This window comes from Rhopalosiphum padi, chromosome 1 (genome assembly GCF_020882245.1).
Source record: "Rhopalosiphum padi isolate XX-2018 chromosome 1, ASM2088224v1, whole genome shotgun sequence".
NCBI classification, from domain to species: domain Eukaryota; kingdom Metazoa; phylum Arthropoda; class Insecta; order Hemiptera; family Aphididae; genus Rhopalosiphum; species Rhopalosiphum padi.
In genome coordinates this window covers 57,288,615-57,306,015 of record NC_083597.1, presented here as the reverse complement: position 1 = coordinate 57,306,015, position 17,401 = coordinate 57,288,615, and the positions used below count along the sequence as shown (strand labels likewise).

The following is a 17,401-nucleotide window of genomic DNA, read 5'->3' as shown; positions in this document are numbered from 1 at the left end:
ATTTTTAGTTATCAATATAATATTATGTAAAATATGATAAGATCAAGTACCTATTACATTATATTTTTGAATTATTAAATGTGCAAAATCATTCAGTAATCAATAGTTCTAACCTAAACCTTCAGTAGTAAATTATATTTAATATTATAACTGGTATTTAATTAATAATAAAAACAAAATTAAATTTAAAATATTAAGTTTAATTAGCTAGCTTATTTTTTTTATAAAATAGCAAAAAATATTTATAATTTAATCTTTAACTTCAGGTGATAAACTAAAACTATTTTCATCTTTAACTTTTTTTTTACTTTTACGATCTTCCGAAGAACTAGAGCTTGATCTGCGATGGTGTTTCTTTTTCTTGTCAAAATGTTCTCTATCCCTAGAACGATTCCTTTGTCCTCCTTGTGTTGATTTATTGTTGTACCTATCATCTTTGCGATATCTATTTCCATCTCTTTGCACCCGATCTCGACGAAAATTGTCATCAAAACGACGTTTTGGTGAACGGCTCCTAGAACGTCTATCAAACTTCTTTTCCATTTTTTGAAATTTTTCTCTATTATCTCCTTTGCTTTTTTTTTTAATATCACTTAAACGTTGGTCTGCTTTTTTATGATCACGATTGTCTGAACCATTTTTGATGTTGCGATCACGTATAATTTGAAATACATCTTCAATATTAGCCATCATGTCAATTTCAATTTTATCACTTTGTTTGTCAGAACCCTATAACAAAAATTAGATTAAAATAAGCTGAATAAAATCTGATTAAATATTTTTATTTACCTTAGGTGGAGATCCAGGAGGTGTTTGTCCGTTTTTACTTTTCTCACGTTTCTCTCTTTCTTCATGCCTCTTTTTCCTGGCCTCTTCACGTCTTTTAATTTCTTCTTCTTTTTCTTTACGTTCAATCTCTAATTTCTAAAATTATATTTAGTATTTATTATTTCATTAATATTAATATTAAAGTAATAAATTTTAAATTTACTTCAAATTCATTGAAAGTTATCATTTTTTTTTGTTCTTGTCTCCAATGAGGCGGAGTGTAACTTCTAGACCTACTACGAGATGGAGTTCGAAATCTGAGAGTTCCTCGACCTTTAACAATACGGCCAGATTTTGTAACACCACGAATTCTGTTTCTTTTCTTTGGTCTGTCATCATTATCTTTTTGTGGTTTCATAAGAAACATAGACGAAGGACCGCCTCGAGACAAAAATCTATTAGGTGGTCCAGCTGGAATTTCTTCAGGGTCAATATTAGAAACAGATACAAGTGGATGTAGCTGACCATCTGCGTCAGCATCATCATTTTCTTCCTTTAAACGGTCCGATCTAGAACAAATTTTATTTAATTAAATTTAAAATACAACAAATTATACAATCATACTTCTTTTCTGTTTTTCTTTTTGATTCTTTTTCCTTCTTCTTTTTCTTTCGTTTTCTTTTTTTGTCATCGTCTGATCCTGAACTTGTTTCACTATCAGATGCACTTTTCTCAGTTTCTTCTACACAAAGCCAAGCAATATGATCATTTTTAACCATATTTTGAATTATTATATTACAGTAGATTCTTATTATGTCGAACATATCGCTATCTTGAACTACATTAAAATCCCCTTGAAACTAACATTACACATAATAGCGTTTTGCTCTCTTTAACTTGAAATAAAATTAATCGTTTTTCGTTATCTCAAATACTCAAATAATATTTTTATTTCAGTAAAAATAAAAAAATTAAGCAATATATTCAGTATGATTGTGATTTCAAGCGATGGTAGTCAATGTTTGTAGTCATTCGTATACAATATAGTGAAATAGAAAATAAGCGTAAATTAAATATCCTTACAATTAAGTTTTACATTCTTACAAAAACAAAAGTAATATTAAAAATTAAACAAACTGTAATGACAGATTTAAAAAAAAATTAATTTATTCATTATTGTATTTTATTGATATGTATGTAGTATTAGTACTTTAAGTATTCAAATTATGCATTTTAAATATTCAAAATTATTTACCAATTTATTATTATAACTTTTTTTAAGAATTTTAATAAAAATTGAAATCTTTCTTTTTCCTGTTTCCCTAGAAATTTGACATAACAAGAATCTAATGTATTTGTAGAGTTAAAAATAAAACAACCAATAAACATACGTTTAATTTTAGACTTCAATATAAGCTCTCCACATTTCACCACCTTTGCATCCTGAAGTGGTCGTGAATTTTTGTCAACCCCAAGTTCCTCAATCTGCATAACAACCGGCTGGCCAGAAACCACTCTTCCAAATACCACATGTATACTATAATAATAACAACTAATTAATACCTTTATTACACTATTTATGGTTTTCTAATAGAATATTACTTACCCATCTAGGTGAGGAGTTGGTTGTGTTGTTCTACAACAAATACATGACATACGACCAAAATTTTATTAGGCTATTCTGATACACTGATCCCATCAACACATTTTCAAATTACAAAATCAAAATTACATTAGTAAACATCTATTTTTTTTTTCTAGAGTGAACGATCTATGAAGTGAATAATACAATTTTTCATACTTATATCACTGATATCTTATTTTTTTTAATTTTAAATTCTAACTGTAAAATAATTAATAAGCTATAAAAGAAACATACAATTTAGTTTCTACATCACATTTTGCTTATAAATTTAAACACGACAAAAAATGCCAAAATTGTATTATTAGTGTTTTAACATCAAAATTATTTTTATTTCTTGAAATTTATAATTAACTTTTTTAAAGTTGAACAATTATTTTAAAATTGTAAACAAGGAAAATTGGTTTTAAATTTAAAAAATTAAATAGGTTGAAAATGTAATTATTAATAATGTTAACTAGTTCCAAACCTTTAAAGAACAGATTTAAATTATTACCAACAATTAAATGTTTACTAAATATAATAATAATTATGTTTTATAAATAACTTAAACCATTATTATTAATGATTAATTATTACTGTTTTAAATGTGTAATTTTTTGTGACACACATCAAAATCTAAAATACCTAGTGGTATAGAAGATAAAATACATTTTAACAATTATAATTATCATTTTCACTTTCTGAAATGTCCCAATGATTTATTCATAAGCAACTAATTGTAATTTGTAATCATACAACAAATATGTTACAAATTTATATTTCTTTAAACTTACATAAAAAATTGAGAACCATTTGTATCTGGTCCTCGATTAGCCATTGAAAGTAAAAATGGTTGGTCATGTTTCAAATCAAAATTTTCATCTAAATACAGAAATATAACATGCTATATATTATAACTATTCTTAACATTTATGTTACGTCAAATTTATACCTGGAAAAGTTCCTCCAAATATAGATTCACCACCTGTACCATTTCCAGTTGAAAAATCTCCACATTGAACCATGAATGACTTAACAACGCGATGAAATATTACACCTTGGAAATGCAAAGGTTTACTGGTAGTTTTACCCAAACCTTTTTCGCCTGTACACAATGCTCGGAAATTTTCACAAGTTAGAGGACAAAAGTCATCAAACAGTTCAAACACAATACGACCCAAAAGAATATTATCAACAGCTACATCCATAAAACACCTAGGACGAACATGTGTCTTTACTAATTCAGTGTCCACTCCCATTATGAACAGAAATTCTGAAAAAAAAATTTTACCAATTTTCATCAATGCAATCATATATAATGGTGAACAATTTAAATGTAATAATAATGAAATATAATTTATTTTGATACAACCTTATTATAATCTCATCACACATTAATTATATATATAAACATAAATATTTTGTTAATAAAAATAAATTATACTTCAATATCCCTTCATCGAGACATTTATTAAATACATGCCTGAAGTGTTAGTAATCTGTATTATGTACTTAGAATAACAAATAATTAATTTATATAAAATATGTATTAAAAGTAAATAAATAATATAATTTTAAAAGAATATTAGGAAAATAAGTTTGAATTAACAGAAAAAGTATGATGACAAAAAATAAATTGAAGAATTATTACAAATTTGTGACCACAGCTATTTTGAATCAATAATAATGATTGAAAAACAAATATATATAATATAGGTATAAGTAATTACTTATTTATATTAAAAATATTTTTTTTAAATAATTTTTTCTTTGATTTTTTTTACCGTGTACTTTTTAAACATATTACAAGAAAATAGTTAAAATAATTAATAACATTCAACCACATTTAATACTACAGTAATTAATTTAAAAATTAAAAATTAAATTCAAAATTTAAAAATCAAAAATATTTCATTGGCAAAAAAAAATAATGATAAACATTTCAAATACTAAACTGCTTCATGAAAAATTATTTTGTTCTTGAAACAGGTATCATAGTAAATTATAATAAAAATGTTGTTAGATAAAACAGTTAAATACAACCAAACTGTGTAAACACGTTAAAGAAAACCTGCAGCCAACTCATACAACAAATAAAAAATTATACTTAGCAACAATCATTAACAACAAACGTACCTACAATTTACTCGATAACGGAACCTTTAATATTTAATATCCAGACTCGTGAAAACCAAATTCAATAGGGAAAATAATAATAATTATTAATATGTTTATTATTGTTAACGTGTTACGAAACATCTAGATAAATTACTAACTACCACGACGCTACGACGTGATTCGACGAGCAATACTTACACGATACACCAGCGATCTAAAGTAATAAAAGCTGAGTAATTCTTAATCCGAGCGATTTTCCGTGTATCGCAAATTCGCAAACTGAAATACGAATATAATATACTGTACTAAACCACTAAGGATTAAAAATTAAACAGTAAAAAAATCGGAAATCATAATAGAAAAATATCATAAAATAAATAATAACACAGCGGCAACAACACGTTCTGTAAAGACAACATGAACGTACAAAATACACGGTGACCGTGTGTCGGTGTTACAAACCATGGTCCATGGTCCCAAACAGCCCGGTGGACCTTTTTATCAAAGAAAAACAAAACTGGGTTCAATGCTGTTGTCCCGAAACGACGTACGGTCACAACGCATATGTATGCGAAACAAATAAATAGTTCATTATTCATTATACTCGCTCTTCGATCATATTAATGTATATGATCTAAGATATTCGTTAGTCAGATAGCGAAAAACGCAAAACTTATTAGAAATAGTTGAATACTAGATTAAATTAAATCAGGCCCGTATACAGGGGGGGTTAAGGGTTCAACCCCCTCACCACAGAAATTTTTAAAGTATAGGTATACATTTATAATATTACAAAAACTAACTATATACTTTTTAGTTTATATATTAAAAATATTTTCCTACTCGCCCCTAAAATATTTAAAGTTACCTATATTATTCAATTAATTTAGACAAACTTCATAACTTTGTCCTTTTATTAAATCTAAGTTAACAAGTGTATTAGCCAAAAAACCAAAAGAAGGTTGTAACATATTGTTATAACAATCATTAAAACCAGTGGTGAAACTTATTTTTCAAAACATATCAACAATTAAATCATCCTCACTAGTTGATATAAAACTTTTTTTACCAGTCGAGTGTATTTTCACTATTTATACCCATTCTAAAATAGATTATAGAACCGTTTAATTTTATTGTAATAATATTTATATTTTATAATGCATATTGTTTTATCATATCTATAAGCCATTTAAACAGTTTGGTTTTCTTAAATAATTAGTTTAACTGACGTTATTATGTGCAGAATTTTTATGATGCTTACTAAAATATTAGAAAAATATCCGCCTTAAACAATAAATTATAATTGTAATTTTTGTTTACTAGACCAGCTTTACACGGATTTCACCACTTCGATGACATTTTTTCACAATTATTCAAACAAGTGTATAATATCGTGAGTGTCACAATAATACACAATTTATTTATACTTTTCATATTAATACAATGGCTTCTAGAAATAGATACTTGAAAGTTGATAGTCTATTTTAATTGATTGCATCAATAAAATATAATACATTGTGTATTTGCATCTGTAAAAAATATAAGTCAAATTGGTATCATATTCATGCATCAAAACTGTAAATATCAATTTTTTTATTTCCTTGTCATTAACTAAATAGTACAGATCTTGAATACACCAACACAAAATACCACGAACATTGATTTTTGCATATGCATATTAGAAATCATTTAACAATTGGTACAATACTCAGAACTAATATTTGGAGGTAAGGGGGTACAACTCTAAACTCCCACAACTGAGTACAACCTTGAGTATACCACATAATCTTATTAAATGATTTGTCTTATTGTCATTTCCACACTGAAAAATAAAATTACATGACGTATAATAATCTTTAATCACACATTTGTTTAATAATTATTGTTAATTGCATTCTGACATACATTAGAAAGTAATACATGGCTAATAATACTAATTATTTATATTAATTATTAGTTATAATAATATTAATACTTTACGTTTGATAATTTCATTTAAGACTACATTAACAAAAATAATATCATCTTAATACAATTTTTCCGCAGACGAAAATTTAACAAAGTAGTGTAACTTTTAGCAATAGGCAATTTTTTGTTTAAATAATAATTATATGTTTAAGATGTTTAGGTTTGTAATAAAAAACATTTCATCTATACGCATCTATAGAACATTTGACATAAAATAATATTCTATAGCTACTTTTAATAAATACAAGGTGATTACTTTAAATAACTAATAATTAATTCAGTATATTTTAAATGTTTTAAGAATTGTTGAACTTCATTACTTACTTAGGTAAAACCAATCAACATGAAATACAAAAAGTATATCATATAACTTAATATCACTATCTCAGTATTAACTGTATTAAGCAATCATGTTGCATTGTGCCTATAATTCGACAGCCCATTAAAAAGACTAATAACTAACTTAAATGCAGAAATTAATCAAATGAAAATTAAAATATATGATTTTAACAATTTTATTAAACTATTTCTGCATAACTGCTGTGAGAAAAATATTTTATTTTTATATATATATTATGTAAACTCAAAACATCATAGTGGGCATTAATTAATAAAATTACTTTTTAAAGATAAACCTGTGTACAATATACCATAAACAGTTAAATTGAATGATAAAATAATAGTGATAAAAATGTTGTAATTCAGTTTTTGAATTTATTTAACAATTACATTAAGATTATCAAATTAAATATTAACATTAAAATTGTTATTAAATTGTTATATACATGACTTATATAATAGAAATAATCTAATACATTATTTAAATAAAATATAAAACAGTGAAGTTCAAAAGATTTAGCTTAAGCAAAATTTGTAATCTATAAAATAAAATTCAACGATTTTAACAATGCTTAATATCCTTAACAAATGATTGATAACTAATCAAGTCTGTGTTTGATTACGTTCTATCACATTATGTTGGTTAGTAAAAAAATGTTCCAGTTTAAAATAAATCATTTGACACTATGACATATTTCACACACACACACATATTATATTAATAATAAATATATATATGATCACATCACAATCTTAAAAAAAATATATAAGGCAAAATATTTTTTTACAATCTTTTATAACTAATATTATTTGTTTTTAAGATATACAAATAAAAACTCATTTTAAGTGTAATTTTAAAAATATGATTTCTTCTACTAAAAATAATCTTAAAGACAATTTGAATATTTAAGCACATTCATTTTCAGTGTATCCAGTCTTCACACAGAATTATTATTACAATAAAATGTTTTAATTAATAAAAACTACGAAAGTTGAAAAAAAAATATGACAGGCAAGAAACAAACTTATATGTAAATTAAATATTGGAACAATAGTTATTGAATATTTTGTTAAACAGAAAAAATAAAAACTTTAATAATAAACCATATTTTGTATAGAACTGAACTGGTATGGTTTTTACATTTTAATTATTGCTTTCTACTTTTTCAGTTTCTAAAGTCTCATTTTCAGCTGGGACAGTTTCAGTTGAATTTGAGGATAATTCTTCACCTGTCGATTCTTCTTGGGGTTGAGGAGCTTTAATTTCTAAAATAGAAATTGTATCCTGGATAGTTTTGATTGCTTTTTTTCTAGCTGCACGAACATCGTCTCTTCCTGTAAAATAAGTAATGGGTGTTTTACATTTTTTATTGAACTCTTGAAAGATCTAGATGCTAATAATTTTAAGAAATTTAAGATAAGGAATGGAATAATTAGTTTTTAAAAGTTATTTAATAATATTATAACTTCAATAGATTTAAATATTTATCACACAGCTGTAATACAATGTTTATATCATCAGATTTGGTTATGGGCTAACTTAAACAAATAAAATACACATTTCTGATGCTATGTACAATCAATACAATTATAGACTAATTTAATATATTAAATAAATAGTTGATAACTTTATATAAATATTTTGTGATTAAAATAGTTAAACACCATCATAAAATTGAAATTTAAGAATATTAAGAATATTCAATCAAAATAATAGCATTTTCCATGCCCTGTGGGCTGTGGGGTCATTTATATCCTATAGTATATAATATTTAATCTATACTGTTATAAATAGCAATAATAGATTTAATCAAAATGAATATGTTTAATATTCACACTATAGCATATTATATTACCTTCAGTTTCAATGGTATCTAGCTTGATCAAATTTCTTGTAAGCATCTCATCCAAATAAATATATTGTTTATCACTACGTAAGGAACCTGAAAATTGATTAACAGCTACCGCCAATTCTTCTACATCGGCTTGAACAATTTGCACTTTTTCCAAAGCATCTACTGGTTTTACTTGTTGGCGCTGAGCGGGCGGAGGAGTAGATCTAGTTTCATTTGGAGGAGTTTGCTGACGATTTTGGGAAGGAGGTGTTTGACGGCGTTGTGCAGTATTTTGATCATGGAAGGAATGATGTTGTGCAAATGGAGTTTGTTTACCGGCAGATCGTTTTGGCAAAGTTGAGCTATTATTTTCATTAAATCGTTGATCAACATTCTTTGGATATACAGGTTCAGAACGGCCTTCCACATAAATCGGAATGTGTCGCACATTAGGTTGTTTTTGATTTCCGTGTGATGTTGTAGAAGCATCAGTTTGAGGTTGTGTTTGTGTCTGTGGCTGAATATTTTCAGATTGATTATTAATAGGATTTACTGGTGTAAATTCTAGTTTAGATACAAATCTTTGAGGTTTATCATCATTTTCCTGAGATCTTGAATTATTTTCAAACGGATGCTGGTGTTGCTTATCCATGTTTTCTTCAAATCGTTTTTTATCGGGACTAGAATCAGTTCGATCGTTGTAATTATGGTTAAGATCTGATGGTCCCTCAGGTGCGTTATCTTCTCCAGACACTGTGCGTTTACGACTCCAACTCTTCGAACTAGGTTCACCTCCCCAAGGTGGACAACGCAAATGACCGGCGAGATCTGGGTGTCTTTTGGCTAAATCTTCTAAATGTGAGCGGACACTCAAATGACCTCTTAGCATGTCATCATCAAACGGAAATTCTTCCTAAAGAATATAAAGAAATTGTTAAAAAAAATGTTTATGTAAATCTTATACAATCATAAAATCCTATCCTTACGACCAAAATATAGGATTTATATTTTATTTGTTTTTCTCAAATGAAATTCATCAATAATAAAAAAAATCTGAACTACATAATATTAACTAAATATTAAGGAATTCTGCATAGATAAACAGAATACGCATAAAATATAATATAATATTTGACAGTTCGGTTGATCGTTAATTACGAAGAAATGAATATCAACCACATATATTTTATTCCCACAATCTGTATACCAGGGAATGGTTTTTTGCACATTGAGTAATAACTATCGGCCGTGTGTGGGTAGGAAGACCATGAAGATTAGTTTAAATTACAATAGGCTACGATAATGCAACATATTTACAAAAGTACAAATTAATTTTAAAATTGCATTAGAATTTAGATTTTAATTCTGTTAGTTGTTACTTTAACTTTTATTTAACATTTCATAATCAGTTTTAAAAATATAACAATTTTTGTTTATTTTTAAATCAAATAAAACTGGATCATCAGTCATCAGTGACCATGAAATAACTATGTATTTAAATAAAAACTACTTTGGATTCTTGAATTTTAAGTTAAATTACTAAAATAAGATGATTATTTTGTTTTTGAATCATTGATCATCTGTAGTTATTACAGTAATTGTATGAAAAGTTTTAGATATTCATTACAATCAAATTAATAAATTTATTATAGATACCTATATATTTTTTTCTATGAACTATGTCACTATAATAATATACATAATATATACAAACATGATTGTATATTTGTACGAACAAACATAAAAAGTAATATTAATACAAATATTATATATATTATTGTTGTACTCCAAAAATCACGAATTTACGATTAGAAATTTTTATGTCATCTATAGTAATAATGTTACAAAACATTAAACGAGTAGTGTCGGCCGTCGGGGATTACATGAAATAGAAACGCAGCCAAGACTACGATGCCGGGACCCAGGCCAATAATTTGTTGCTAAAAATAAAAAACAAAACCCATTACATATTTGTCTACCGAAGCACTAGAACAATAATTAAGAAATTAAGTCGGGCTAACTACACACGTTATTCACTACTTGAATTCGTAAATTACCTAAGTACACAAAGAAACAAAAATTGAAGTACATACTCCATAGCTAAAACTCAAAATGTTTACTACGAACTATAAAATGGATTTTTTTCCTACTTGATGAAAGATAAAAATAATTTTACAATAAATTCAAATATAATATCAAATATTGTAAATACTTATTTATTAAATATAATTAAAATTATTATTTTTTTTTTAATTCAATATGTTCCTTTTATGTATAAATTGCATATTTTAAATGAAGAAAAATAATTTTATGTTGGATTATATATGCATTTTTAATTGTTAAAAACATGTAACAATAATAGTAAATAAAATTATTTATAGGAGGTATTTTTCTTCTCGTCTTTAACCAAAACAATTAAACAATAATATGGGTTTAGCCTTATTAATGAAATATAAATAAATCCATATTATACTTAAAAATACCTACACTATATATAAATATATTATTTACACAAGTAATCTACGCCCTTTTTATTTTCCACGATGGATAAATGGATAATAATACACAATATTAAACATACCAAATAAGCTATATTAAATATTACGTATCTAATTCAGCTAGAAAATAATTCATCTCAAATTATCATACACTCATACGTAATACTACAATATGTCCTACATCGGCTACATCGGCTACATCATAGGTGATATTGTAAGATTATAAGTAAATTACTTAATAACCTGAAAAAATTAAACTCTGAAATAAATTAAAAACATAAAAATAAAAATCGTTATAACTTATAGGTACACATTATTTGGCTACATTTAAAGTTATTTGCAACTTACAATGTAGCATCCAGAACATACGATTATGAAACGCGATTCTAGACAAAAAGTTGGATTACAATATTCCGTATAATTCATATTTATTTTGTATCTTGTAAAAACATGACAAATTTAAGTTTAAAACTCAAGTTTAATATTTTAAATATTTGAGGAATCCTTCAAAACCAATTAATTGACAATTATTATCTAGAAATTACAAATGTAACTATAATTACTATTCAAATAAAATTAATTTTAAATAAAAAATAATAAAATATAGTAAAGAAGAAACATAAAAATATAGATGACAACAATAAGGTTTGGAAAACCAAGATGGAATTTAATTCTGAATATAACTTAAAATTATTTAAATTTATTATTTGAATTTTGAATTATAAAAATAGAACCGTACGCCTGTATTTTTAAAACAATATCAAAGGGAAAAATTTCTAATTTTGCTAATTAAAGAGAAAACTGTATAACGAATTTAAAGGTACCAAAAAATTTTTTTCGTTATTGAAAGAGTATACAAAAAATAATAGAATATAATTAAAACCAACCTTTATAATGTAATATTTACGTTATATAGTTTTTCGTTGTAACGAGTTACATTATAAAGAATTTTCAGTGTATTTCTAATTTATAGGTATTATGAATTAATTATCAATAAAATATATTTTATTAGATAATTATTACACAATACAAGAAAATCATTGAAGTTGGTAGAATTATGTACAAAAAAAAATAATACGTTTTATCATTCAGTCATTCTATTTTAAATTCACCCAGGTTTAACTAATTTTTTTTAATGATGGATACCTCAAACATTAATGTTTATACCTTATAGTTTCATCTTACATATTCTCATTAGTTCATTACTATCTCATTTATGAAAACCATTATAAAACATTATACGTTGAATATAATAATAGTTTAGCTATTCATTTTACTTATATTTCAACAAACACTGACAATAATTGTTTTATCATTACTAGTGAGTATGTTGAAAAAAGAACATTTGAATGAATATCCTATACATACAAATTATCTATTGTTTGATTTGACATTTAGTCATTGGACGATTACTGAACATAAACATATATAGATGATAGTTAGATAAATATTTGTTACTTGAGTAGTTGAGTACTACACTTGTTAAGTTTAAAATTATTTTATTTTTATACACAGTAATTTTAATATTTTTTAATGAACTGATAACTAATCCAAATATATTATTAGTCAAATATTATATTTGTTAGGTAATTATGTTTCTATTCTATTTCTCTACCAATTGGCAATATTTTATGAGTTATTAGTTATTAAAATTAAATATATAGTAGGTATCATTTTGAATAGATGCTTTATAATTCCTGAAATTAAAAAAATTGATTCTATTAGTTTAAATTTTAATAAAAAAATAATATAAACTCTTATTAAATTTAATGGATCTAATCTTAACAAAAATTTAAGTTAAGGCATGTATAGCCTAAATTATTTATATGTTAAAATATGAACATAGGTAGTTAGAGAAATTCACCAGTCTGTCAAATCCAGATTAGGTCATATAATTGAGTATTACACAATAAGTCAAAACTGATTTCATTCTGTTCGGTAAAAGAAAATATACATTGCAACACCCTGCCATAGTGAAACCATATTTATATTATAGGTAATATACAATCGATTTTTTTTATTTTGGAAAATAACAAGATGGATAATGTGTTAGTACATAATGCATTTCATTTATCTTCATTAACTCATAAAATATTACCACTTTGAACAAATATGGTAGGAACTAGGAAGGATTTCGCCCAGTAAAAATTCTACCTAATACTTGTAATTTACATAAATCAATTATTCAAAAGTTATTGTTGAATATAAGATATAATGTTTAACTTAAAATAATAACACAATATATTTAATTATATTTTAAAAAACTAATTACATACCTGTTTTGAAAAATAGTTAATAAGCTATTATTAATAAATATTAAAAAATATTTTACAAATATTAATTAAAACACAATTTTAAAATATAAGTTATGTCTTGAGGATGTAGATAATAATTTTAATGTTAGTTTATTGTGTAAATGTTAAGTAATCCATACAAATATAATATTATTATAATTAAAATAATAGTTTTTAAAAATGAGGATTTGTGTTTAAAATCACAATAATATGATTAGGTAAAATAAATAAAAAATAAAATAAAAATTTAAAAAAATAAATTAGGTATATTAATTCAGAATTTTATTTTGACAATAATACAACTTTCAAATAAAAAGTGATAGAGGTATGTTTGATTAAATTGTGATAAACTATGATTCAAGTATGAGAAACTAGGATATAAACTTCTATGACATGTATTTTAGATACTTGAAAATTTTTTATATAACAATATAACAAATATATACAAGAAATGTGTATAAAATAGTTTTAAAATGTTTAATTGGAGAATTTTTTTACTTTAATGTTATTAGTGTTATTACAAATATGAAATATATCCCTGGACCCTGATATAATAAATATTTATAACTTACCAATGTGGAACTATGAGAGGGTGATAAAGGATAAATGACAGGATTAATTTTGGCCGCTTCCATAACATCCAAAAACAGCAAAATATTTGTTACTCACTGAAGAACACACAAAAAAAAACTTATCACACAACAAATACTGATATATTAGATAAAATTTAAGTTATTAGTCAATACATATATTTTTTAAAGTAAGAATACACTGGAGAGTAGTAACAATTTCAAACAACAGTGACTATATGTTTATTTATAACAGATTAAAACCATTTTCATTTAAACATTATTATAAATGTGTGGGCATTAAATTGTGTAGGCGATAGCCACACCAACTGCTCTAGAATATTCATCAATGAGGAATGCTAGATCTGTGTGTGCCAAATAAACCATAACCCAATTAAAAGAAGACCTTAATTGGATAAAATATAAATTTGATTCGCTTAAAATTGATTAATTTATATCAATGTAAAAATTATAAAATCAATAGAAAATGATTACCTAAAAATATATATTAGTAATCATTGCAAATAAGTGAATTTAATCATTAACAAATAAGTTTCATTTATACCTATTACCTATGTCAATAAATAAGTTAACTTTTTTTAATCAGGTAACTAAATAATAAATGTATAGACATTACAATTTAAAAATATTAAAAACTTAATTATGTTAAACACTCTGTATAGTATTCCTATACACAGTGATAAACCTAATTATTTCTGCTATACTCATTTTCTATCAATTTTTATGGTTTGGTAATAAAATTATATTATATAGTGCTGTAATAAAATAAATAGTACTTTGAACATTATTTTTTTTAGAGCCTTGCATGTGGCAAAAAAACAAAATAGTTTGTTTTTGTCACATCATAGTACCTATGACGAAACAACATAGAAATTAGGATAAAATCTCCAAAGAATGTACATATCATATTCATATAATCTACTGCATACAATTTTGTAAAGTGACTATTATTTCACAATTTTTACTATAAAAAAACTATATTAAATACTTCACTCAAAATGTTTAAAATTAAATATTAATTAAACTAATGTAATTTTAATTTACTTATATTTAAAGTTTATATGACAAATTTATTACAAAGGTATCTCATAAATGTGGATTGTGGTATAAAAAAACTATTTCTTCAATGTTTAAAAAAAGTTTTTGTGTTTTTGCAAAAGTATAGCAATTTACAAGCACTTTCATTAAATTAGAAAAAAATCAATTTCATAAATACACAACAATTTACAGATTGGTGTGGAAGGTTAAATTGATTGAAATTTGATAACCAAAAGCAAAATATAAGGTCAAGAACAAACTTATGATTACAAAAGTGGAGATTAAGAAGTTTAGAATTTGATTGAAAATTATTGTACCTACCTTCAAAATGTGCTTTTTGGTTAATTTAATTTTAATTAATTATACAATGTAGTATAACAATATAGTACATCGCTAAATATGAACTATGATTTATAAATTATTTCTATATTCTAACTACAGAAATTTAAAATGATAATATCTCAATAATTCTAAGACTATTAAAAGTGTAGGTACCTATCAATTGAAAAGTATATTCAAATCTACACTTTAACTTAAATTTTAGAACTAGAATGTTCATAAGTAATAGAATTCCTTAAACATAGTATTTTTTCAGGTGGCCACAAATTGTTACTTGTTTACACAGATTAAAGTACAATCTTAGAAAAAAATAAAATAAAATTGTTGCAAAGGTAAAGAAAAGATAGTTAATACTCTCACTTGCACTTTCCTAATAACTGTTAGGTTATGTAATTTAAAAAACATTTCAAACAGTTAAAAACTCAATATTAAACTACTAAAATGATATACAAAATATGTCTGATAAATAATAAGTAACGATCCTATTGTTCAAACCACTAAATACCTATTATTATTATTATAAGTACCAATTAATTTAGTTAGAATCTACAGCAGGGATAGTATATATTATGATAAAAACAATGAAATGAAATTTTAATACAAGAAAATATGTAAACAGAAGACAAATAATTTTTATTGTAAAAATCGTTAAGTATTTAGGTGTAACATAAGTATGAAATTGATTAATAAAATAGAATTTTTTAATAATAAAATCATGTTAATTGAATAATAATTATGTAATTTTACTAGAATCGTCCTTAAGAACTTTTCAAACATATATTGTATACCCACAACTTCATAAAACAATATTTCAACAAAATAAAATAAGCCAGCGAATTAACGATATTCACACAAAAACACTCAGGTATAATGTATGTTAATACGAACGTACCCTTGGAGGAGAAGTCCTGGAGTCAGATTTGTCGAAAAACATGCTATTCCCGCCTGTGTTGCCGAACTCTCTGTTGATTTCTTCCAAAATTTCGTCCGTAGATTTGCCGCGAATACGATCGCTCAACTTTGACTTATTACGATCCCGACGATCAGCAAAAGGCATATTACTCTAGACACGGCATCGATCGTCCCTGGTGCAATTTACGAGAGAATATCAATGGACGTCCGCGAATAGTCGATTAAAACGGCGGCGGATGGAAAATCCGTGCTGACGATCGCCGGAAAGGGTCGGAAAACAGAAAACCTTTAGGTACGGTAATAAAAACAGCGACGTCGATGGGTCTGGGGGTGAGTATACTACAATGTTAATGATAAAAATAATAATAAATAACGATGACCGCTAGAAGAAAACGCATCCGACGCGACCGTCGGACCAGCTGCAAATAAAATACTATAAGTGTATAGCACACGGCAAGTCGGAAAACAATCAGCGAACACTCGTGATACAGCATATACTATATAGATACAGTGATACGGCGGACAAATCTAGAAGATTCGAGTAAATACGGTCGGTCCACGGTCGCGGAGAACGTGAAAACGGCAAATCGGACGGTCGCGTCAGCCGTCCCCCGCCAACCGAGACAACGGACCAATGGCGCCGCAGAATTGTATGATAAGTGATAACACTGCATGCCCAATACATAGATTACACAATATGTATGTAGGTAATATTGTATATCCAATCCACCCATAGGATATAAGATGATTTTCATTTTTCTTTATATTTTCTGTTGTCAGTGGTAAAAATGGTAACAGAACGGTTACATTTGGTTACAGTCAAAACTCATAGCGTCACATCTCAGACATCCGTGACGTACGTTCTCTGGAAGTTTAAACTCTGGTACTCGTGTGGCGCCGTGGCGGGAACACGTCGTAAATCGTGATTCCGCTAATTTACGTGCATTTCTTACACGAATTAAAATATCACCTAATAATATATTATAATATATTTAATAATTCGTGGTTCTTCAGATGATATTATATTATTTTTCGTGTAATATATTAATAATTATTTATAATAATATATTATTTTCCG

General features: G+C 25.7%; 2 protein-coding genes across 3 annotated transcripts; both read right to left on the bottom strand.

The window, feature by feature from the left end:
• Nucleotides 1-179: 179 nt before the first annotated feature.
• LOC132924934 (uncharacterized) lies at nucleotides 180-4,944 on the bottom strand. The gene is made up of 9 exons (XM_060989373.1): nucleotides 4,709-4,944; nucleotides 3,345-3,665; nucleotides 3,187-3,274; nucleotides 2,375-2,404; nucleotides 2,160-2,305; nucleotides 1,393-1,510; nucleotides 992-1,337; nucleotides 790-924; nucleotides 180-729 (listed from the first exon to the last, which is right to left on the bottom strand). The coding sequence occupies exons 2-9, from the start codon at nucleotides 3,649-3,651 to the stop codon at nucleotides 250-252; spliced, it is 1,650 nt and encodes a 549-aa protein (XP_060845356.1). The 5' UTR covers nucleotides 3,652-3,665; nucleotides 4,709-4,944; the 3' UTR covers nucleotides 180-249.
• A 2,226-nt stretch (nucleotides 4,945-7,170) lies between these two features.
• Nucleotides 7,171-16,889, bottom strand: LOC132929768 (BAG domain-containing protein Samui). 2 transcript variants are annotated; one of them, XM_060995338.1, is made up of 4 exons: nucleotides 16,304-16,442; nucleotides 14,017-14,112; nucleotides 8,674-9,565; nucleotides 7,171-8,152 (listed from the first exon to the last, which is right to left on the bottom strand). In XM_060995338.1, exons 2-4 carry the CDS (start codon nucleotides 14,077-14,079, stop codon nucleotides 7,962-7,964), a joined length of 1,146 nt encoding a protein of 381 aa, XP_060851321.1. In that variant the 5' UTR covers nucleotides 14,080-14,112; nucleotides 16,304-16,442; the 3' UTR covers nucleotides 7,171-7,961. The 2 variants fall into 2 exon arrangements, with proteins under 2 accessions (XP_060851321.1, XP_060851313.1); XM_060995330.1 differs by lacking the exon at nucleotides 14,017-14,112 and having other exon boundaries at nucleotides 16,304-16,889.
• Between the last annotated feature and the right edge of the window lie 512 nt (nucleotides 16,890-17,401).